The 24239-nt window shown below is 40.3% G+C and overlaps 1 protein-coding gene across 5 annotated transcripts in view; it reads left to right on the top strand.

The window, feature by feature from the left end:
* The window catches only part of BTRC (beta-transducin repeat containing E3 ubiquitin protein ligase), a 114098-nt gene that overhangs the window by 56360 nt on the left and 33499 nt on the right, over nt 1-24239 (top strand). For all 5 annotated transcript variants that reach the window (XM_030951745.1, XM_030951743.1, XM_030951744.1 and 2 more), the window contains one exon: nt 4565-4654. In XM_030951745.1, the coding sequence (XP_030807605.1) occupies nt 4565-4654 (90 nt within the window). The remainder of the gene's footprint in view (nt 1-4564; nt 4655-24239) is intronic.

The following is a 24239-nucleotide window of genomic DNA, read 5'->3' as shown; positions in this document are numbered from 1 at the left end:
TTTTACCCTAGCAGCGGTGTGAAAATTGAAAACTTGTTCAGAATTACAGCCAGCTTCCACAAAGAGGGTAGTTTTCAACAAACTGGTTTATGTTTGCATGCTTTATATGCAATGTAAAAACATATTAAAGCACTCCAACGCAAAGCTGTCTGCCTGTAGCATTGAACCAGGCTACCATTTCAGAATACTTTTCCTTGGTGAAGAAACCTCTTATTTTGATGAAAGGTGAGGAGAAACTTGAACAGTTTTGGAGCTGATTAGATGAGATATGTAAAAGGGTCAAGCTTTAAAGGCGAACTTGAGAAATATCCTTCTCTAAGGCTTAGTTTTGGCTTTGATTTTCCTGCTTTTCTTCCCGGTGAGTCAGTGTTCCCATGGGCATTGGAACAAATGGAAGGAGGTACTCTTATGTTGCTGTGTAGCATCAGACACCATCAAATGTTTCACCTAACATGAAGGGCTCTGCATTATTACTTGATGATATGACATTAATTCTGCTTTCAGAATTCACTAGTCTATTCACTGGACCTATTCACAATAACTATTAGTGTACAAGCAATATCAGATGAAACCAAATCTCCATGTCCAGCAGCCATTTTGTGTCTCTCAGTAGCCAGTAACTGCTGCCTGCAAAAAGCATTTGGAGACTACCAAAAAGCATTTGAAGACTACCATGTAGTACTGCCTTGACAATATATTCTCCAAGCTTCTTACGACCTGGCCTCATGAGCCAGATGCAGCTTCTTTGTAACATTGGCAGTACGTTTCTGTTAAGACCTATCAAGTAGAGTGACATTACTTCTTTTTCCTCTGGACTTTAAGGGAGAACTAGGTTTTCTGTGTTTTGCTTTCAACCCTTTAAAACGTACTGTAGAACATGTGTGTGGATCTTCTTTGCCCTCTTTATTCATCCCACAAGGCTAATAAGGCATTCTTCTGTGAGAATTTGAAAATAAGAACTTTGTAACTTTGAAAAGATAGTAATGTATGTCAAACTGAAGAGTACTTTATGTTTTATTCTCAAATATACATCCTGATGTGTTGAATCCACAGTATATACTCTTCACAATTTTCTCTTTTTCCCTTTTACTTCTACTGCTGAAGGACTAAATGGTCATCTGGTAATTTGGCACATACATAAATCCTTATGTAATAAAATTACTGTGTAAAAGTTGGCTCTTACTGTAAAAGCATGTTCTTCTCTCCTTCTATGGTTGAAAAGGTTGGGAAGGAGGAGTTCCTTGGCATGTTTTCAAAGGGCAGAGTGGTGTACTGATAGCATGAGAATGCCCAGGTCAGTCAGACCCAGAGTCACCTCATCCATAGCCAACTCCAGCACTGTCAGTGGAAAGTGCTGTTGAATGGGAGCAAGGAAGTCTGGCCTCTTTTGGTGCTCCATTGCCCTCCTGTCCCTGCAGCATCTACTGCTGTTTCACTAGGGATGTCTGGAAGATATCTGTGCTGAATATCTGTGGAGCTGCTGTCCATGAGTTTGTTTAGTCCCTTTTTCCACTTCTGATGATGTTTCTCTGCACAATGTCCTAGGGCAGGAAGCACCAGAAGTTCACTGCCAACTGTGTGAAGGAGTGTTTCATTTTATCTGCTTTAAATTTACACTATACTAGTTCTGTCAAATGTCAGTAATCCTGGTATTGTGGATTTGACAAACAAGTTATGCTGGAAGTTCAGTTGGTACTGTTGAGTTGGTACTGTTCCTGGAGATGTAATGTGTGGGTGAAAGTAATCAAAATTAAGCAATTCACTAGAATAATTTTTTGTATTTGCATTCTGACATGTATGTAACTTTTGAATAGTGCATAGTGAGCTTCTTTCATTCTCAGAAAATGCTGATGTCTCTAGGTTTAGCATTTAGTATTTCACATTTTGTGTTTGGATTGTCTGGTCTTTCCCATTTGTAAATGCGGAGAAAGCCTGTTGTAAGCCCAGCTTTTATAAAGCTGGCATGCAACCAAGGTTTGTGCATACCTGTCTTGGGAGGAAAAAGACTGACAAGATTTGAGTTCATGGTTCAGTTCACAGAGCCACAGACTTCCTTGTTGTGTTCAATAAGTGTTTATGTGGCTGAGCTTTTGATCTGCAAAGTGGAGCTAGTAGTAGCTTTCCTCAATCAGGGCTCCTCATAAAACTTACAGGGTGTAGCAGACAAGTTGTGCAGAAATACTGCATATGGAGTTCTAGGAGTTAAATTGCAAGTGAAAAAAATCAGATTTACAATAAATGGGTTAAATTACACAAATGTGAAAACTGAACAAAGAATCTTACCAACTCTTCATGGTTTTTCGCCTTCACAATCTGGTTGAATTTAACTAATACCATGCCCGTAAAATGATGTTTGCATGGTATTGTCTGAATGTCAGTGCAAAGCAGATGGTATCAACTTTTTGTCTATCAGTTGGGGTACTATATCTAAGCCCCAGTTTATAGTAGTCTATACCATTCTGATCTTTCTTCTGAGGAGAAAGTTTTATGCATTCCAGGGGGATGGTTTTATGATGTTGGCAAATATTTGCAAGAGGCAATCAGACTTCTGTTTGCTTGTGGCCTAATCCAGTTTGAATCTGAGCCTCCCCTGCTGAAAGATGCACTTTGTTCATCTGCACAGCACCTTGAAAGAATTTGTGTGTTTGAATTTTTCAGTTTCTCCTTCTGGGTCTAGAGACAGAAATTTCTTGCTGGCTTCTAGTCAGAGCAGATATCAGTGTTGTGACATGTGAGGAGAACTACTGGAGCCAGAATATTCTGCATTCCTGTCTGTCACTGGTTGTTTTCTGGTTAGAGAGCTAGCTGAGAAATAAAACATGAACGCTAAAGCAATGGAGGAGATAGGGCTTCTGTGCTCTCTTTTGTTTCTGTTTCGTGGTGAACTTTAAAGGGGCTCTGTAAACAGGTAAGGTAGAAAGGACTGTGATTTCCTTAGTTTCTCAAGAATGTTTGTACTCTGCTGGTCCAGTACAGATCCACCTAAGCCAGTATACTGATTTCCCATGGTGTGCAGTAAGGAATGTTTCATGAGGATCATAAGAACTTAGGTGAATGTTATAAACTGATTGTAAACACTCAGTGCCCATCAGTTGGTGCTTACCTCAGCTGGGGGCTGTTGGGAACACTGGCTTGGTGGACACATCTCCTATTACTCAATGTAAACCCCTTTTAATCTCTTTGCATTCTTGTCTCTGACATCCTTTGCCATGTGCCCCTCTCCCAGTTTTTGTGTTGCTGCTGACAGCATTTTGCACAGTCAGGCGTCTGGCAGAGGGGCAAGAGAAGGTTTTTGGTTCTTGGCACTGAGGGAACCTGGCTCTGGTAATAGAGCTTTAGGACAGAGGGAGAAGTTTAGGTGCCCTTATTATGCCAGTGTTGTCCACAGGTTTTGTAACCTATAGCAGGTTTAAGGTTGAAGTCATAGCAAATGGAAATCGTAGCAAGCCCCAAAAATACCATCTCCAGAGATTGCCAGTGACTATTACAGGGAGATAACTGATAGGCAGCTCACTACAAGTCTTTGTGCATCCTCCCATTAAGGCAGTCTTAAAATATAATGAATGTTATTATGCTTTACTTAGTGCTCTTGAAAATGTCTTTGTAACAAGTTTAATTTCATTCTTTTTCAGCATCTTTCAGGTTTCCCCACACAACTTTTTGAGGTGGCAGCATCTTCTCTGTGGTCTGCTTTCTACTCTTGAAACAAATCAAGTTGGTGCTTGCTTTTGAGCTGCCATTTTTGCATGGGAGCATTTTTCTCTAAATGGTGGCTGGTATATTAATCCCGTACTGAAGCTCTTAGATGCAAAGGTGCTGAGGGTGAGGAGAAGAGCCTCAGTTAGAAGCTCCTGAGTTCTTCAGGCATACTAGTTTAAACAGCCAAATTATTTTAAGCCCACTTTGTAAGTATTTTTCATACACTTCCCTCAAAAGAGTGAGAGACCACGAGTGATGTGCTCTGCAAAGACTCTGAAGTCTGCAGCCCCAGCTGGGGGTCACTTGGGCAGGACAGCATTAAAGAAAAAAGACATTCTACTTCAAAAAAAATTTAAAAAGCTTTACAAACTGAGAAGATTAAATACAGCAATGAAATGTGGTCTGCATTTCCTCCCTTCTGATTATAACCTTCCTTGTGTCCTGTGTATTTTACATTTTACATTCTGATGAAGTCAAATTCTGATGTTTATTCACATTTGACGTACTCTCTGATAACCAGTGTGTAGAAATCACCTCGCTTTAATTGTTCCATCATGCAGCATTTTGTGAAAGAACGAAAACTGAGATGAGATTTTTTTTTTCCATTTTCAAAGGAACAGAGAAGAAAAATCTTTGTATTTCCATACTGTAAAATTGTACATGGCTTCTCAGAGAACATGCATGCCCTGAACATAGACTTTTGCTATAAACCAGTTTATTTTGGTTTGAAACATTTGCGTCTTAGAAAAAGGAAATGTAGTAGAGTTGTAGAGTTAGTGTAGGTTCCTGTGCCAAAAATGTGGTGCCTGAAAGAAAATTGTGTTCTTCTATTCTTCTATTCATAACCATTTTAATCTTTCTGCAGACCTACAACAGCTGTGCCAGACTGTGCTTAAACCAGGAAACAGTATGTCTAGGAAGCACTGCTATGAAGACTGAAAATTGTGTGGCCAAAGTAAGTAAGAGAACGGCTTTGATTTTGAGGGATTTTTAGCAAATCGTTCATTGTTAGTCAACAAAAGTTCTTGTTAAATGCTACAGTTAGGAAAAATATTTAAACAAAAGAGCAAGTATTTTGGGTAGGCTTTTCTGTCCTTCAGTGTAGGATCCTGTTTTGCTGTTTTTCTCTGCTGGAAATGATTACTTGAGTCCTGAGCTATGTGGGATTGAAAGGTTCATTCTGCCATACAAGTAATAGGCTTTTTCAGTGGGATGACCTATGCCAGCCATGTAATTAGCTGTGGCAACTTCAAATGACAAATGTCCATATATATATTAGAAATACTGCATGAGAGCTCTGTGTATCATGGTTCCATTTCTTAGCTACCAGAAGGGAGGTGCAAAAAGACTTTTCAATTAAAATACAGTGAACACTGTACTTAAAGGAAAGGGACGAGGGAGATATTGCAGTCAGAATGGTAAGAAAATGAATTTATTAGCCTGTCACAGAAAAGTAATTTCTTGACAATTAAGGTAAATGGGGTTGGAAAGGATGAGGTGCCATTAGCTATCCTCTTTTCTTAGAATTCAGCATAACTAGAGTAAAACAATGTACAGCATGGTCTATTTGTGAATGGAGGACATTTGAACCATGATGATGTGTGCAAAGGCTGCATGAAAGATGCATTTAGTCTTGTGTAAGCTTTGTATTTCCACTGAAAGGAAGTTTAGAATGGGCATGCAGGACAGACCAGTGCATGCAGCCATCTGTTACTGAAACCAGCTGGCATTTTGTTGCTCCTCTGTCACCACAAACCTGACCACTCAAAAGCCTGTTTTCTCTTTCAGTTATTATTCCTTGATCTTCTTGAGGTCCATTTCTTTCGTACTTTGATTGGTTGTTAAAGGTGCCTTGTCCCTTCAGGGGCCACTTTTGTACTGACCTTTAAGATAATTTCCCAGCTAAATCTTTGCTGGGGTTTTGCTGGTGAAATTTGGATGTCCCATTACTTTTGACTCTTGTCAGGGAATTGGCTACCATAGAAGTTTGTAATGATGGTTGCAGGTGGCTTAGCTCTCATAAATTGTGCTTGACATGCCATTTACCTTCCACTGGAGAAGCACTTCTGAGAGAAGCTACCAGTTCTGGTACAAAGTTTGATACCAGCACTTCCCTTCTTGACATGACTGCTCTTGCACACTTCCTAAGGTGCTTTATGATACAGACTAGGTGAAACTCTTTAAGCAGAGCAACTCTGGCTGAGTTGTCTCATCACCGAGCATTGTTCCAGTGCCAAAAAGCAGCTCACAGCAAGCTCAGTGAGTAAACCCATTCAACCCCATCTGCTCTACAGTGTCCTCTTTGACCTGATTGCGTCACTAAGGAGCAAGGTTGTGCAAGAAGTACTGCTAATTTAGGCGGTGCCTCTTTTAAATAAAATCACATACTTTAACAACTTCATGTCCTAGCTAATAAGCTCTCCAAAAGTTATGTTTTCAGCAGGTTTGTGGTGAGAGGTGTGGGTAGGGCTCAAGGCAGGAACAGCGAAGCTTGTTTCATGCTATTGAGGATGAATTTAAGACATCATCCTGGAGATAAAAAAGTGTATGTTTTCGAAGTATCACGTCTCTATATGCTGTACGGCAGTGTATGTGTATATATACTCTTGGAAAGTCTGCCATCATATAGGTATGGAAAACCATATATAAACATATATATCTATATCTATATATACAGATATATATGCATACATTCATGCACATACATGTGTGTGTGTATATATATATGTAGATATATTTCTCTAAAAAAGAAAAAAAGCATAAGGACTTTTCTGGGGGTATAATTCCTCTAGTACTTGCTTGCCTGGCTGTTGTACTCCTTTCTTTTGCCTTCCTATCTACAAACCAAATGAAGTTGGTTTTAAGAAAGCTTGTCTTTCAAATTCCAGAAGTCTCAAAGCATTTATAAATCCAACTATCTAAAAGCAGATGGTTCAGTGATGGCATAGGCAAATGGCACAACTCTTAAATGTTCCCTAGGTGAAGGGCTTAAATGGGATTTAGGGAGTCCAGAGGCTTTTTCTCACCACATGCACACAGCAAGTTTTATCCTCCATGATTGATGTATTTTCTGGCCTTGGACTTTGGAGTGTTTTGTCAGGGAGGTGAATACTGGAAGGTTCTGCAGTTTTCATTATTTGCATCACTTTTCCAAATGTAGGGGGTTCAATTTTTTTTTTTTGAATTTGCATTGAAACACAGGAAGGGTTACTTTGGAAATCATTATTTATTTTTTCTGATTCTGCAGTGCATTATCAGCCCTGACTGGAATCCACTGTCTGCATTATCAGCTGCTTGTCAGATGTGTCAGTCAGTCTGCAAGATACAATGGTTTTTCTGAAACTAAATTTCTGATTCTGCACCTACTTGCAGAAAAGATAATTGTGCTCTGTTAAGACTGTATTAATGGCATTTGCTGATTGTGTGCTTGACATTTCTAAAAGTTTATTCAAAGAATGAAATGCAGTTCCCTTGAGGCCACACATATCAATATTGAGGTATCTTCTCTCAGACTGGAGCACTGCCCATTTGTTAAACCCTCTTGTGAACAAGTGCTTCTGTGCAGGACATCCAGTGTAAACTACCAACCTAACAACTGGCATTTTCCTAAAATAGAAGGGGGAAAAAACAGATACACGTATTCAGGTGTGGAAAGCAGCATAGGGCCACAGTATTTTGATCACTTAAGGAAGCTTGTGTTTGTTAGGAAACCTTGTGTTTGTTAGGAAACCTTGTGTGTCTGGTTTTGTGTACAGTGTCATGCTGACTCTGCAGCCAGGTGCTCAGTGCCTTTTGCAAACCTATGAATTAACTGGCTTTATTCCGATATTTTAAAATAAAGCTAGAATATAATATTTTGATGAATCTTTGTGCCTTGTTCTTAGCCCTTCTTTTCTGGCATTTGTCCTCTGAAACTCCATTGATAGGACTTGCACCTGTTTGGGTAAAAACAAACAAGGAGCATTAGAAATTGTTTCAAGTGTGTGCATGTTTTGACTGAATAGCTGGGATCTTAAATTAAAAATTATACGTTGTGATGCATAGATTTCATATGTGTGATCTGTAACATCATTTCTTTTGCATGTGCCAGAGTTTTTCTGTTATTTTTTGGCATCTTTTTGCCCATTGCCTTTGAGTGGTCAACAGATCTGATGTATATTCAATCTAATGTCTTTTAAAAGGAAATGCAATCTCTAATTGTGTTTTTTCATGTGTGTGTACACAGAGAGGCATATATATAGAAACTCCTTCTTTTTGTTTATTTAGATACCAAAAAATCTCTGCAAGAGGGTTTCTTTTAAAGATACTACTGGTGTGCAACCACAAGTGGACAACTTCCTCAGGAATTGGTGCTAGGTGCTTAAATAAGGTAGAAATGTACAATGAACCTGGGCTCCAAGGACAGGGTGTTTGATTTTAATGAGGCTTATTGAAATCTGGCCAAATGAGCATCTGTTCCTATTGTTTGTTCCATATTTTGTAAGCCAGTATCTTCAGGCAGATAATGGTGTTGGTGTGTGCTTCATCCTCAATTAGAGAGGGACATAGTTAAAAGTCCCCTGGCATCTGGTATGTCACTAGGATTCTTTTGATGCTCCTGGGTGTGCAAACAAGTTTCTCTTCTGTTCTGTACCCAGGAAATCTTTCTGTGGTGACCTTCACACTTTCTGTTTGATGTGTGGTGAGGGATGCTCTGGTGTGTCTCCAGTCTCCTTGGCTGAGTATTTGCTTGGATGGATTGTATACAGTCCTGTTTTCAAACAGAGGTCTTGCCTTTTCACACCTTTATGTGGTGTGTTAGGTCTGAGTTTTGCAGTTTGCATCAAGTTTGTTAGATTTTGCATTACCCTGGATCCTAGAAAGATCGTTTTGATTCCAAGTGCTCTTTCCTTTCCCAACAGGAGATTGGTGTATAGCTGATCTCAGAGTTCTTCAGTCAATACCCATGTTTTCATTCATTAGATAGATCTTACTGTTTGTTAACTGCTGCAGGTGGTTCCAGTTCATCTGTATCCCCCGTACAAAGGAGCGTTCTCAGTTTCATTTTGCACTTTGAATTCTTTCCTACTTGTGCCCAAGACAGGCACCCTATGGCCTCCCTTCAAGAGAGCACTCATGAGACACCTTCAAAATGGCATGCAGCATCCCCAGGTTTCTGCTTAGTTCTGGACTCAGCAGCAGCAGCTGGGAGAGTCTCTGCCTCTACCTTGATATAAGTAAAATTGGAAGAAGAAAAATATAGTCATGCATACCCTTGAAAAATCTGAGTTTTGTTTCAGACCAAGCACTGCTTGCTACTCATGTAACTGGTCCTACCAGTGATAACTGGTCTTGCTTTTTAAGGTCCTGGCAAACTAAGGGACTTCTCAGGGTCTTTTAAGCATTTTCTGTCTTTCAGGGAATTTTTGCTGTTCATCATACTTCTAAAGGTGGGACAGAGCTCTAGTTTGCTTAATTCTGGTAACACAGAACAGGCCTTGGCACTTCCAGCATGCTATGTGAAATTTCCTTTCAAAGATGCATCTTATTATTTAGCTATAGCCACACATGTACACTCAACGGTGATTCAGCTAAAGCAAGGAGTGGTGGAAGTAGCTGGTAATTGAAATCTTCTTTCCTTTGTCAGTTCTTTCTGCATCACTACTTTTGAATTTTTAGAACAAACATTGTCTGCACAATAATAACATTAAGTCTGGAATTTTTATATGAATTTAAAGGAGCAGCCACAAGCACTCTTTAATAAAGAAGCGTTTAGGGTTCCAGGCTGGATGTTCCAGTTGGCAGTAGGACAAATTGATCTGAAGATGTCCCTCTTGTACTCTCAAGTCCCTTTATGTCACAGATTGATGGCTCTTTTTTTCCAGAGTGTGTGTCTGCATTTACTTTGCATGAATAGCACTAGCAGCTCAGAGTTCTGCTGTGATATACCACTGAGTCAGTGCATCTTGAGATAATGCATAGTTTAGATCGAAATTAGAGCAATTTAATAATGAACAAATACTATTTGACTAGCAACATTCAGTTTTGAGATATTTGTTCTGCTGTTTTAAGAAGAAAGTGTGTTAGCTTCTGTGTAATGATGCAGAGGGACTGTCAGTGGATGTGCTTCCAGCCCCAAATCCCTCAATAAAATGTCCTCTACTGTGTCTTGGATATACCTTTCTCTGGGAGGGACAGCAGTGTCTGAGGTTGTTGCAAACTGGATAAACACCACCTCAGCCACTGGCTGATAGAGATGTAAGCCTGTCATTTTACCCTTCTCTTGGAGGTGTTCTCTGTGTAATGAGAATTGTGGGAATGGCAGGCATTGCAGGGACGTTGCTGGGAGTACTTAACATGCAAAAGGTGCTTTGAAAGGGAATTCTCAGACAGCAGAAATAGAAAATGGCATCGGAGTTTTATCTAAACGCTTTGCCCTAGTGATGATTTTCCTGTCACAAATATGACTACTTTTATCTTCCTTGCTAGTTCATCTGTCTTTTTTTAGGTCAAGACAATCTTTATGCTTTAGCTTCATCTTGGTCTAATAACCTCTTTGCAAATGATGGAGAAAGAAATGTGATATTCCTGCTCCCCCCACTCCACCCCACCATACACATTCTCCAGATTTTGATAGACTTGTTTTATTTATTTCCAAAATTATATCCGCAGGAAACAAGCTGTTTAAATTCAGATTATGCTGAAGCAAAATGGTCCTGGTATGAGAAGCAACGTGCTGTTTTATGAGCGCAGAGTCCCTTTTCTCATAACTGATTGATAGTAAATATTTTCCTGAAGAATTATTGCCAACCATGAACAGTGCAACTGTTTCACTTTTTTTTTCTGTGCTACTTGCTGTACCAGCCATTGTCTGTAATTAAGATCTACAATTCACAATGCAGACGTTTGCACTTCCTCTGGGTCTGAGCTATTTATAAGGCATTTCAGCTGTTCAGAGTTTCTTTTGACTGTTAAACTATGTGTAAACAGGCTTCTTTAGTCTTCAGTTACGCAAACATTGTGGAGTGGTTGTCATTTCTGCTTCTCTTACCACCCAAAATTACTTTGCATGTCAATGAAACCACAAATTAAAAAAGAATTACACTTGGGGTTTTTTTTAAATGCAACAGAGACTTTGAAGAAATAGCAATATAAAAGCTAACTCATTCATTGCTTTGTAGCTGAGGGTCTCTTAAGCATATTATGGAGATCAGTTCTCCAAGCTCTGCAGTAAGGATGGTCAGGCAGGGGATAGGCATAATCTTGATATGAAGAATCGTTTTCAAAATTTGGTCAACTCAATGGAGATGTTTCTACATTTTGGACTCCATGGTTTGGAATCTTGATAAAGCAAATTGCATTACATTTCAGGTTGAGTTCAGTGAATACTGGAAGGTCCCCCCACAGATGTTAGAAACTCCATCTCTTGTTTGAGTGGTTTCAAGGAAGAGTTTTCTTGTGGTGATGACAGTCAAGCTGGAGCAGGTTACTTGTGGAGGGTCTGCAGCCTCCGTCCTTGGAGGTTTACAAGACCAGGCTAAAGTAAGCCGTGAGCTACCTGATCTGACCTCATATAGCATCCTGCTTTGAGCAGGAGGCGGAGCTGGAGAACTTCAGGGGTCTCTTCTAAGTGAAACCATCTTGGAATCCTCTCAGTGTACAGACAGTGAAGATGTAATAGAAGTCTTGTAAAATGTAGAACTTGACCTGGCATCCTTAGTCAAAATTCCTCTGCGACTATATTATGTGTAGGATCACATGCTGTTGTTCCTTGCCGTGTGTTTGCTGGTTTGATGATGGATACTTGCATTAAGAATTGCAGCCTTGAGGTCTTCATTCCAAATCCATCACATCAAGCTTGTAAGAAGTGTTTGCCAGGATAAGTGTTACAACCAAACTGGACTTGCATTTATAAAGTACTTTAGGATCCTTCATGCTGGAAATATGAAACAGTTTGGGATCCAAGTCATCGGTGGCTTTGGTGATAAATGGTGGCAGATATGGGAAGCATTGCTTTTTAAGTAGTCACCTGCAGTGATAACACCCTCAGATGGTACAGAATACATGACATTAGATGTATTTTTAATATTTTTCAAATACAAGAATTGAAAAAGTTATTTGAAAATATGTCCAATTCTTGTGCTAAAGCTTGTGGTATGAAATGCTGTAATAGCAGTTTCCTAGTGTAGCCCACTGCAGGGAAGCCACTGATGTGGCCAAGTATCACATTTCAGACGGCAGAGTTCTGAGTTGAGCCTAGCAAGAGAGCACCCAAAAATGAGGCTGTTTTTGTAGCCTGAGGGGGATTAAGGTGGGGTGGGCTCCAACATCTTTGCTGTTGGGAGCGGGCAGGGGAGGGAGGCAGCAAGGAGCGGGTTCATGGCGAGGCGCACACTGCAGCACTGCCCAGTGGTGCATGCCGGATCACCCGCACGCAGAGATCACATGGCTCCTCCAAAAGTCAAACGATCAATTCGCCTCGTTTTGGCTCTGTACTTAATGCACAAACAGTGCGATCTGCAGGGCTGTAATTGCATTGTTAGGGCCAAGGAACAAGCCTGTGCCTTTTCAGCAGACAGCTGGCAGGGAAAGAGGCATGTTGTTAGGAAAGAGAGAGGCAAGGCAAATAAAATTACTGCTAACGCTCAGAGATCGGCAGGAGTCCTACTTGCCTAATCTTACCGGTGGGAGCAAGCGGCTGTTGTAATCCAATTATAGCAGCATAAGCAATTTGTTAGACACTCCGCATAATGTAACAATTTCCCAATAAACTCTGACTTGTAATAACGTCGGCAAGAGCCCACATAAATCTGCCCGAATGGTGGGGGCTGGAGTGTTCGGCTGGGGGCTTGTAATTTGTGCCATCAGCACGTTTTGTGGAGTGTGGTGTGGTGCAGTCTTTCAGTGCAGGAATTTTAAGAGGAAAAGCGTGGCACGCCCCTCCAAGAGAGCACCATTAGCAAGGGTCAGAAGAGATGCCAAACAGAGCTAGGAGGTGGCTTTTCTGGGAGGGAGGAAAAATGAAACCGCAAACACACAGCCCTAGCTGATGAGGATTTAAAAATATTAAAAGGCAGTAATGAAAAGTGTAGCACTTTAAATTACATCAGGGGGAGGAGGGGGAACTAGAATTACATCTGGTTTGGGGAGGGGGGGAGAGGAGACTACCCTTCTTCATATTTAAGCCATTTAAATATTAAAAAAGAAACTCAAATCTTGAAAGGGATGCTCTGTGCTTACAAGACAGAGAAACCACAGATCCTGTCCCAAGCAATTCATAATCGACAAAGGAAAAAATTAAACCTTTTCTACTATCCAGTTACTCTCCCGTTGTCTTTCTTGCAGCTCCTAGCTGGCTTCATGCATATTGGCACAGCATCTTGATGATGCATCTGAGAGATAAAACGTAGGTCTAGAACCATTCACTTTGAGCGTACCCCAGCGAATTTAACTTTTTTGGCATAATGATGAATGTCCCCTCTGGTTCATGCAGATCTACACAAAGAACTAATCTAATTTAGATATTATTTAAAAGTAAAATCAGTCTGCTGTGCTCTGCCTGTCACTCTTGGAGTACATTGCCAGTTAGAGCATCGTAGACACCAGTTAAGGGTTTATGTTTAGCAAGATTTAAGGTATCGTATTTCTGTTAATCCCATTATTTAGCATTTCCCTTTGCTAAGATGCAGATAGGCAGCAGGCAAAATAAGGCACCCTTTATGTACAGCATAGAGACAGTCAGATGTCCAGAATTTTCAAAACACATTTTCTAAACACTGCTGTGGTGTAGAAATTCCTGACTTCATACTGCTAACAATACTTTATTCATTTCTCAGCTCTGGGATCCTGTGAGGCTTTAGTGTGGAGTGACATTTCTGAATGTGTTCCCAAATTGTGGCGGCATAATACATTTGCGTAGGGTAAAAAGTAGCTCCCAGCCATACAAAAGAGGTTCTCTTATTTGGACCTTCTTCTCTCAGACCTTGTGTTTTGATGCTGGGCTATGCAGGTTCTTTTGCTTAGCCAAAAAAAACCCAACAGAAAACCAGACCCAGTACTAAAATCACTGACCTTGTACATACAGCTCATACAATCATGCCTGTACCATGTCTGCCTTTATGGTAGTACTGTATTTTGTGTGATTATGAGGTGTATTTACATATTCACCTGCCATACTAGTCCTGAGATGATTTTTATTTAAACTGTAGAAGAGTAGCTGAGACATGCACGCAGGCTGCCGTGCAGATAATGCTGCATATTTTGCCCTTCTTTATGTGGAAGTCAAGCTTCCATTGTTCTTAATCTTTGTTGTCTGCCAGCATACCAAAATAACAGGCTGAGACAGCAAGCATTTCCAAAAGTATCCTAATAAATATTTTCTTGCTACATAAGTGCACCTTAAAAAGTGTGTTCAAAGAGGACAGGTATTATCTTAGTTTACCGAAGCTGAATCAATAAACTGCAGTGCTTCTAATAAAGCCACTCAGTGTCTGGGTTTAACTAATGGCTGATTTTCACGGCTTTGACAGTGAGCTGTGTGCGTTATTTTCTCCTGATATTGTAAAAATAATGAGAGCAAATTAGAACAATCAGTTTACCCCGATAGCTGCTGATTGGAGGTGATGGGCAATATGGCAGCGGGTAATCCATCTTCGGGCTCCTGTCACATTAACTTCAGCAGTGTGGAAAAGATCAGGCGGAGCGAGTGGGAATCCTGCCCAATCAGAAAGCTGAAATTAATGAGAAGAGCATTGTTCTGTGATCAACCTTTTAATTAGCAAGAGTGGAGATGGAGGGAGTGATGAAGCTGGCAGCACAGCTGCACAATGTTGGGCATGTTTTCGGTGAGGGGGAGGAAAAACATGGGTTTTAAATTACCCCTTCTGTGCTCCCTGTACACCAGCAGTGTGTCTTCATTCTAACCCCCTTAAAAGATCTTAATAAACAGCCACATCCAGGTTAATATTGCAAACGTGGCTGTTACTAATGAGTAGTTTCGAAGTAGGTCGTTTCAGGGGTCATTTAGGAAAATGTTGATCACTGTTTACAAAAAAGAGAGAGAGAGAGAGAGAGAGAGACAGGGTTTGGTGTTAAAGTTTCACTGCATCAAGGAAAGAAGAGGAGGGAGATGGATAAAATTAGAGTAAGGGACTGCCTGTTTTAATACTCCTCTCCTTATTTAGTATATGTTTGAAATAAGATTCCTCAGCATATATTTGAAACAAGACTCCTCAGTTAAAAATACTGTGTGCCATGTGGCTTTCAGCAGCAAAAAAAGAGAAGACATCAAATACTGGGTTGATTTCCTAATGCTCCTTTTTGTTGGTTTTTTTCCAATGTGTTTTTTTGCCCCAGTATTTTTTGTTTATTCACTTAACAACAAGAAATTATAATTAAAAATATTTGACTGCTGTAATTGCTGAAATTGACTTGATTTTTTTTCCTGGTGGTTTGAGAAAATCACAGTTTTCTCAAGTGAATTCTAAAAACAGATACTGGAGTTAATGGCTGTCAGTTCTGAATACCAGTCTTAGGAAAATCTTTATTTTTGTAAAGGGAGAAAAATAATGTGGAGGGGGAAAAGTGATATTACAGAGCAATTTCTGAAAAGGAAAATAAGAAATGTTAGAAAATAATATTTATGTTTACAGTGGGAATGCAGCTCCTTCTGATTGCCACAGTTCCTGTTCTTTCTTCCTTGCTCTCTGTATTGTTGTTTTCAGACAATTCTTTTCTCCTTCCCCGTAATACCCGAAGAAGTTGTAGTGGTAGAAGAGTGAGGCTCCATCACACTGTGCACAGCAGCTGTGCTGCTTTCCTTTCATTTTTCCAGTCAGAACACAGGCTCTCTTTACTTTGAGGTATTCTACTTTGTGATGCTGAACAGCAAATAAACTCTTGTCAGTTTGCAGGAGGAGGCAAAAGCCAGCGCCCTGCACGCAGCGAGCCGTACAGGCTGGGTGGGTGAGTTCTGAGCTCACTCCCACTGGCAGCTCCGTGCTGCCTGCTTTGGGTAGGCAGCAGTGAGCTGTGGAGGAAAGCTGCTGTGGGTGAGCTTGGCTCCTTTGGGGTTCACTTCCAGGCAGATCTCAACATCTTTGCTTACTGTAGTGTTTGGAATTTTCCAAGTTTTGTAAGAGCTGTGTAATCTTTTCTTCTCATCCCTCTTTATAAAATGAGGGCTTTGTATGAGTTTGGTGGTGTCCACATAGCTTTTATAAGCCGAAAGACATTGCATCTCCACACAGAAGTTAACCTGGTAAAACATAGACTTTTTGTACTATCTAACCAGTTGGATTTCTAATATAATAATGAGTGGGGCTTGCAGTTCTGCTTGTAAAGGTTGTCTTAATATTTTCATTTGTAAGAAACAGTTCCAATTTTCTATAACTTTTTCACTATTTAACCCTTCGAAGTAACATTTTATTTCAGCCTCCCACTCCTTGCAGCCTAAGGCAGAAAAAAAATTTGGCGTGTGGGATGAACTGTATTCACTTAACAAACAGCTGCTCTATATTTTATTTTATTTGTATTGCTTGTTCTGTGCCCCAGGCTGTATTTATTGCATGCCTTTCAAGTTCTGGTCAGAATATGGAAATAGGGACTGCCTCCTGGGGGTTTCCCCTACACTTTCAGTGCTTCACAAACCTTAATTAATCCTTCCAATGTTTCGTGGGGTGAGTGTTGGACTCACAGCATCCCTTTTTTGCAGAGAAGTTCAAAAGTTATTTTAACAACTGAAATTTAGGAAAGAAATAGTTTATTTGTAGTAAGCAATGAGGTCTCACAGGAGGAATATTTGATTAGGAATTATAACACCAGATTTTGAGATATCTTTTGTCTTTGCCGTATTCTGCTTTTCTGTCTCAGTTCTTTCATCTGTAGAAGGATAATGCTGCTTAACATTTCCTCATTAGACTTTTGGGAATCTAGAAATGTAGTATCAGTTGAAGCATGTTTTGTATTTAAACACTGTTTATATACACCTCATGTTGATTTGGGCTCTGTTGTTGTGGCATCTTCTCTTTCCCCAGGACCATGTACATTTTTAAGGGCTGTGTTAGGCATACATCTTGGGAAAGATGCACTTACCAATGGTTGCATTCTAATGGCAGTCAAATAGGATCCTTGTGGGAGGCAAGAGGAAAGTCAAAGAGAAGGTGGACAGTTACTAAGCCAAACATTCTTCTTCTTGTGGCACAAAACACCAAAAGCTCTCAACGCCTTTTGTTCTCCTTTACTAAAACTCAAGACCCAGTAAATTATTCCACAGCTGCTTAAATCAGTTTGTCAGCTTCCAAAGAGATTCCCCTGTGGGCAGAAACCAAGTAGTAAATTCTTCCCCCAAAGTAATCATATTGCAGGAGAATAACTGGAAAGATGCAGTGTGTTGCAGAATCCACCTTAAGTATGGAGCTTACCACCGTGACTCTGTAATGGAATGTCCCAACATGGGGTATAATATCATAAATACTGTAAATATGCCATTTGTGAACTAATAGGTAGCCTTGGGATTGTTAATGTTTGTATATATGTTAAAATGAATGTAGAGCCAATATTAATTTTTTTTAACCTAGTGAAAATAATTCATTCTAGCTCTTGGCTGGGTTTTGCAAATGTATGTTTTTATCAGAGTTTAATTTCTTGGTTGGGTCTATCTTTTACTTAATCCAATTATAATTTCATTCTTTGCTCTCTGAGGGCTAGCAAACTGTCTACTAGCTGTTGACAGAATATCAGCAACGTTTTTTTAAATTCCTCCTTTTTAAAATTTTCTATAAAAACTGTGTTAAACAGAGTCACAATTTTCAGACTCAATTTAGCCTGACTTTTGCATGTTGAAAAGTAACAGCAAATTTCATATATCAAAAGGTTTTGTATGTTTTTGTAGCTGTATTAGTAATACCCTTCTTTATACTCTTTTACATATAGTAATACTCTTCCACAGAAATCCTTCTTTTCTTAATGCAGTAATATTTATTATAGGTGAAACAGTTTAAAATTTGAGATTCAAAATTTTCACTTGATTTTAACTGTCCCTTCTCATATAAGCAGTATGAATCAATGTGTGATACATAGTAATTTTATTTCTTGGGTAGTCAAACATAGTATCTGTTCTGTAAAGTGTGAGTTTGTTGAACTCATTAATAACTTTAAAACACAAGGATAACATTTATTTTAAGAGAAATAACTTCATAAGTTTACTTATTAAGCTTTTTTGTTAGCTAAACAGTTACTTATAAACTGTTCCAGAATGTAATTTGTCTTTAAAGAGATTATAAAACCTTAGCTGTACTAATGAAATTAATGCATATTTTAAAGTACTAGTTCCTGAAATATATCTTGCAGTTCCCATGAAGGTGGGTCAGAGAAATGTGAATTTATGCATTGCATAGATAAGTTATCAGTTGGGAAATGGGAGCATCACTGTTGATTCTGCAGTCTCATATCCTACAGTGATGCTTAATAGAGTAAAGCAGTTCTCATAGGAGAACTTGATGTCTTGCCCTCGGTTTACTTCCAAATATGTAATTACCTTTATTTCTGGGCACCTGTTACCACAGTATCTTCTTTGGATCAAGTACTGACAGGTGGAACCCCTTCAAATATGAAAAATCAGATCAACACTCTTCAAATTCTGTCCTCAGGTGGAGACACATTTTCTTTCAGAGTTTTCTGATACTGCACTAAAGGACTTTTCATCTTATGTGGGACCTCAGATGACTCAACATAAATAGTTTGTGTGGAAGTCAGAGACTTGCCTCCATCTCCATTCTCTCAAAGTAAATCACTGTCAACTGTCAGGACAGGTTTTCATGGTTGTAAGAGTTGATTTGGAGTCATACTGGGAACCAGCTGGCACCTGAGTCTGAGTTTTTGCTCTTTGCAATCTCAGGAGTTTTTAGATAGCCACTGCAGCCTATAGCCACATAACTGATCAATTAAAGGCACAAGACAGCAACAATATTGAAACAAACCGTGTAACTTTTCTTCTAATTGTGAAAGCAATAGACAGTTGGCCCTGGAGAAAATGGAGTTCATAGTTGCAGCATCTTGCTGCCCAGCAAATCTTGGCCTGATCTTCCCAGTAAGTGACTTGAAGGCAACTTCTCCAGTAAAAGTGCCTCCATATTAGCGACTCTAAGGTCACTTGCATTACTCACATCTGGATCTTCATCTGACATCCAGACATCACATAAATGAAGAACTTAACAGTTTGTCCCAGATCCTGTGAGAGTTTACCTGGGGACAGTGAAGGTATGAAAAGAGATATTCTCTGTTCCCATGTAATACATTTATTATAAATGTATCAGATACCACGAGGGATATCCTGTGAAACCAGTGACAAGCACAGTAAATATGGCCTCAGGGCAATCTGAAGTTGCCTGGCAGTTTCCTGGAGGCAAGATTGATGGATAAAACCTCACCAGGATAGGTACTGTTCTTGTGTGTCATGTGCAACTCAGCAGTTCAGCACATGGTGGAAAGGTGTAGGTTGTACATTTCATAAATCTCAGATAGGCTCGAGCTCACTGGGCAGGTGCCAGACTGAAAATTGACAGCTCTTCCAGTCATTAATGAGAGAGGAATGAAGCCCCATCTTTGTGTATTAACAAAGTGGTGTGCACAGTCCCATCAATGTTCTCTACTCATTCAAAGTCAGTTTGTTCAGCTGGCAATCAGCAAGTTTGCATCTGAGCCTTTTCAGGTTTGCTCTGAGCTGTGAAGTGATGAATGTCTCTTGCAGAGCAAGACATTACCAGCCTTGTTACACCAGAGAGGCTGGAAGGAGGATCCAGAGAACTACAGGCACATCAGTCTGACCTCGGTGCTGGAGAAGGTCATGGGACAGATCATCTTCAGTGCCATCATGGGGCACATATGGGACAAACAGGTGGTCAGGCCCAGTCAGTGTGGGCTGTGACGGGCAAGTCCTTCTTGTCCAACCTGATCTGTGGTAAGGGAAAGGCTTTGAATGTGTCTACCTAGACTTCAGTAAAGCCTTTGATGCCATGTGCTGCAGCATTCTCCTGGAGAAACTGGCCAAGCCCAAAGAGTGTTGGTGGATGGAGTCAGATGCAGCTGGTCACCAGTTACCAGTAATGCTCCCCAAGCTCAGTATTGGGGCCAGTTCTGTTTAATATCTTCATTAACAATATGGACAAGGGGATTGAGTGTACCCTGAATAAATTTACAGATGACACTTATTTGGATGGAGTGTTGGTCTGCTTGAAGATAGAAAGGCTCTGCAGTGGGATCTCTGGATCTGTGACTGGCTGGATCAATGTACCAAGGCCAACTGTGAGAATCAGGAAAGTGAAGTGCCGGGTCCTGCCTTTGGATCACAACCACCCCACACAGAGCTGCAGGCTGGGGCAGCATGGCTGAAAACTGCCCAGCAGAAAAGGACCAGTGGGTACTGTTCAACAGCAGCTGATCATGAGCCAACAGTTGCCCAGGTGGCCAGGAAGGCCAATGGTATCCTGGCTTGTATCAGAAATAATGTGGCCAGCAAGACCAGGACACTGATCATCCCCCTGTACTCAGAACTGGTGAGGCTGCACCTCAAATCCCATGTTCAGTTTTGGACCCTTCACTACAAGAAAAATATTGAGGTGCTGGAGCAAGTCCAGAGAAGGGCAACAGAGTTGGTGAAGGGTCTGGAGCACAAGTGCTGTGAGGAGTGGCTGAGGGAGCTGAGGGTGTTTAGCCTGGAGAAAAGGAGTCTCAGGGGCACTTTATTGTTCTCTACAACTGCCTGAGAGGAGGGTGTAAAAAAGTGAGAGTCACCCTCTTCTCCCAAGTAACAAGAAACAGGACAAGAGGAAATGGCCTCGAGTTGTGCAGGGAAGGTTTAGATTAGCAATTATAAAAACATTTTTCACTGAAAGTTTTATGGAGCACTGGAAGCTGCCCAGGGAAGCTGAGTCACAGACCTGGAGATATTCAAAAGGCTTGTGTATGTGGCATTAGTTTAGTGGTGGACTTGGCAATATTAACAGATAGACTTCATGATCTTAGAGGTATTTTCCAACCTCCATGACTCTATGATTCCACCTTCTGGAACCTTACATGTCACTGGTTCCAGCCTCTTGCAGATACTACTACTTTCCAGTGTCTTGTAGCTACTACTTTGTCCCTTTAGTGAACTTACTGAGTTTCGTCTTACAGTCAGTTAAGGTCTGGTCTGCAGTCTTTTTCCACTGTTTCTATCAGAAGATTTTTCCAGAACCCAGTTGTTCTAATAACTGGAAATCCCCAGGTGGAGTTTCCAAGCTAGTTCATTTCTGGAGAGATTGTATCACTGGTTCTTTGTTTCTTCCTTTTCTTTTAATAGTTCTTGTTCCATTGTTGATGTTTATCCACATATAGTTTTAGAGAGCTGTCATACCCGCTTTGTTTCATTAGGACAAATTGAATGGTCCTTAGGGAGTTGTATGATTTAAGAAATGGAAGAGAAAAGATGTTTGAGCATTTGTGGTTGAGGACTTTGTTTTCTAGGAAGAATTTATTTATGCTCACTTTTCTGGTCACTCTCTTAGGCAAAAATTGTCACATTATTGCTCTGAACTGTACTTCAGGTATTGACAGGCTTACATACATGTAAAGATTTAATCCTTCTGGCTGATGCAGTGACACAGCCTGCATCCTTCTAAATAAAAGAGAGAGCTTGGACTAATCACTGCATCCTTCAACTTGTTGCTGTCAGGTATCATGGTCCCTTGATTTTCCTGGAATATTGTTCTGCCCTCTGCAGTACTCAGCAAATACTACTGCTTGACTGGAATACAGAATCATCAGTAGTCACTGCTGCTAATTGGCAGATTTTAAAATTTATCGTTTTCTCGGAGGGAACTTGTAATGGGAATAACTCATGTTGTGCAGTAAAAGCAACTGTTCCATATTTTCCTTCATGTATATTTAACACAATCTGTAATTTACAAAAATAGATTTGAATTAGTCTGCCTGTGGAAGCTCATACCTAAGATAACTTCGGCAAGGCAGGCAGTCCCTTGTTGCTTGTAACCGATGGCTTCGTTGAGGCTGCAGCTTGGAGGGAGACAGCAGTAGTCACTGTATGCATTGCTGAGCCTTACTGTTGAGGAAAACTAAAAATGAGCAGCAAAGTAGCTGTGCTCACAGTCCTGAAAATAGTATTCTAAGTGGCTGCAATTTTTTAAATTTTACCATAGTAATGAATCTTGTCAGGCAAGTAGTCCTTACCTGCTCAGCTTGTAATTAGGCTGTTTGCCTGTGCCCAGCGGGCAAAGTTGCCTTTATGATGCCCTGAATTTATGAAATACAATTGGTCTATACTAAATGTGTGTGCACAGGTTCAGATTCAACTGTCTTCTCATAATGTTAAAGTCTTAAAGACTCCTGTTGCTTCTCAACACACAATGAAACCTTTGTAACAGTGACAACAAACTGAGAATGCAGTTAAAACAAGACTAAAATATTTCAGCATTGTTTTTTTCTGATCTCACTTCTCTCACTTTAAACAACTGCTTTTGTTTAGACTAATGTTCATTTAGAAGAAAATAAAAGTGAAAACCACTTAACAACTATACCACAAAAAATTAGATGGTTAATTAACTAAGACTTGTAATTTCTCAGCAAAGAAAGCTCCCTCTCTGACAAGTAAACCTTCCTTATAGGTCTTTGATTGTAGGTAATAAAAATGTTCTTAATTAATGCCAATTATGTACATTTGTTGTTTTCTTTCAAGTCACTGTATTTAGAAAATTGTGTGAACTACAGAGCTGAATCAGGTTGTTCTCCTGCCATGTTGATTTAGATCTGTCAGCCCTATTCTGGATCATAATTTGTAATCCCAAATAGTTCTGAGGTGGGTTGTAATGGGAGTATTTCAAGGTTCAATTTAGAAGACTGCAGATTAGACTTCACAGGCAGTTAATTAATTGTAAAACCTGAGTTTTGAAGCTGGTTCAGGTTGTAAGTGAAGATCTGTTTGGAATTTAATAATTTGTGGAGAGTATTGGCTGAAGTTCCTAGAGAAAACAAGCATCATAAAAAAATCAATAGTTTTTGAAATTTTTTTTAATAGTTGGACGGATGTAACTGAAAGTCAGTATTGGATGTCTGAACAGATGAATTCTGCTTGCTCTCAACTTGTAAAGCCAGAGGGCAGGTATATCTGCAGTACTCTTGAAGAACCTGGTCTTTAGTGGCTGTAAAAAATGAACAGCAAAGGCTTGTGAACCCTAGAGTTGGAAAGTCTTATTAAAAAATAATTGTCTATACAGCATCTTTGTAAAAGAGTTCCAGATTTTGCTTGTGATAAATTGAATACATCAACATCTGACAATTGTAACTATCCAAAAGTCTGTTAAGGGTATATGAACTTTGATAGAGAGGTTAGAAATACAGAGTCACTTAGGTTGAAAAAGACCTCAGGAGGTCCAGTCTTCTGCTCACAGCAGAATAGTCAATATTGAATTTATAACTCCCAAATAAGCTCCACTGCCAGGAACCTGCTTCTCCTGGGTTTTGCATCTTCAGAACATCTGCCTACAATCTGAGGTCTCAAACTGCACCAAGAAATGAAGCCAGCACCTACTTTGCATAAGAGGGGCTACATTTTGCCCTAGCTGTTGCCTGCCTATATCTCCTAAGATAGCACCAAGGACCACATCAAGTTATGTAGTCTTGAAGTAACAAAGACACAAAGCCAGCTGCAAGCTGTTTTCCTAAAAGGAAGAGAAATATATTGCTGCTAATATACAGAAGTGATCACAGATCTGAAAAGTTTCAGTACTTGGTTGTTGTGGGGGAACTGCTGCTGCTGCCTTCCTGCTGCGTGGTCAGCATCACCTTTTACCTGTCTCATTCAGACCTAAGCCACAACTCTGTGGAGGTGGGGGGAGAACAGATGGGTTGTGGTGTCAGCCCAAGAGACACCCAGCTGAAGGTCACCAGCCCAACCAACAGATCTGCAACTGCAGAGATCTTGCTTTCACTTGAGATGTCCGTTCACTGCTGCTGGACAGGTCAGATGTCACACTATAATCCTTTCCTGCCACATGCAGGAGTGTGGGGAGAGAGAAGTTGTTGCCAGTGCTTTTCTCCAAGTCCTCTTAAGGGGATAAAAGGAATGGCCTTGGATGCCATCTGTACTGCAGAAGGAAGGTGTGTGTGTCAGGATTTGGGTGCAGCAGCAGGACTGTGTACAGAGTTCGGGCCCAAAATGGCAAGGACAGATGACAGATGGGGCTGAGGGACATCGGCAGGCGATGTTGGGAAGTTTTGGTCAGGTGCTTCTGTCATCTACTCGGGTCTAGTTACTTCTAGTCTTTCTTATTGGACTTGTCAGAGACATAAAAACGTAGCTGTGGATAGCCTAGCACATCCTACTGTATTTCCTCATCTCTGTCACATATAAATATTAAAATCACAAACTTCTAAACCCAGGCGATGTTCTGAAGTCCCCCAGTGGTTACACGTCAGAATTGCTGTGATGACTAAAGAAACTTACCTAAAGCATATCCTCCCTGGAGCACTTACCTTCAGGATGTGAGTTGTTACCATGTCTGTATTGA

Source organism: Camarhynchus parvulus, chromosome 6, assembly GCF_901933205.1.
Source record: "Camarhynchus parvulus chromosome 6, STF_HiC, whole genome shotgun sequence".
Classification (NCBI taxonomy): Eukaryota; Metazoa; Chordata; class Aves; order Passeriformes; family Thraupidae; genus Camarhynchus; species Camarhynchus parvulus.
Note: the sequence above shows the minus strand (reverse complement) of the source record. Positions and strands in the feature narration are given on the sequence as shown.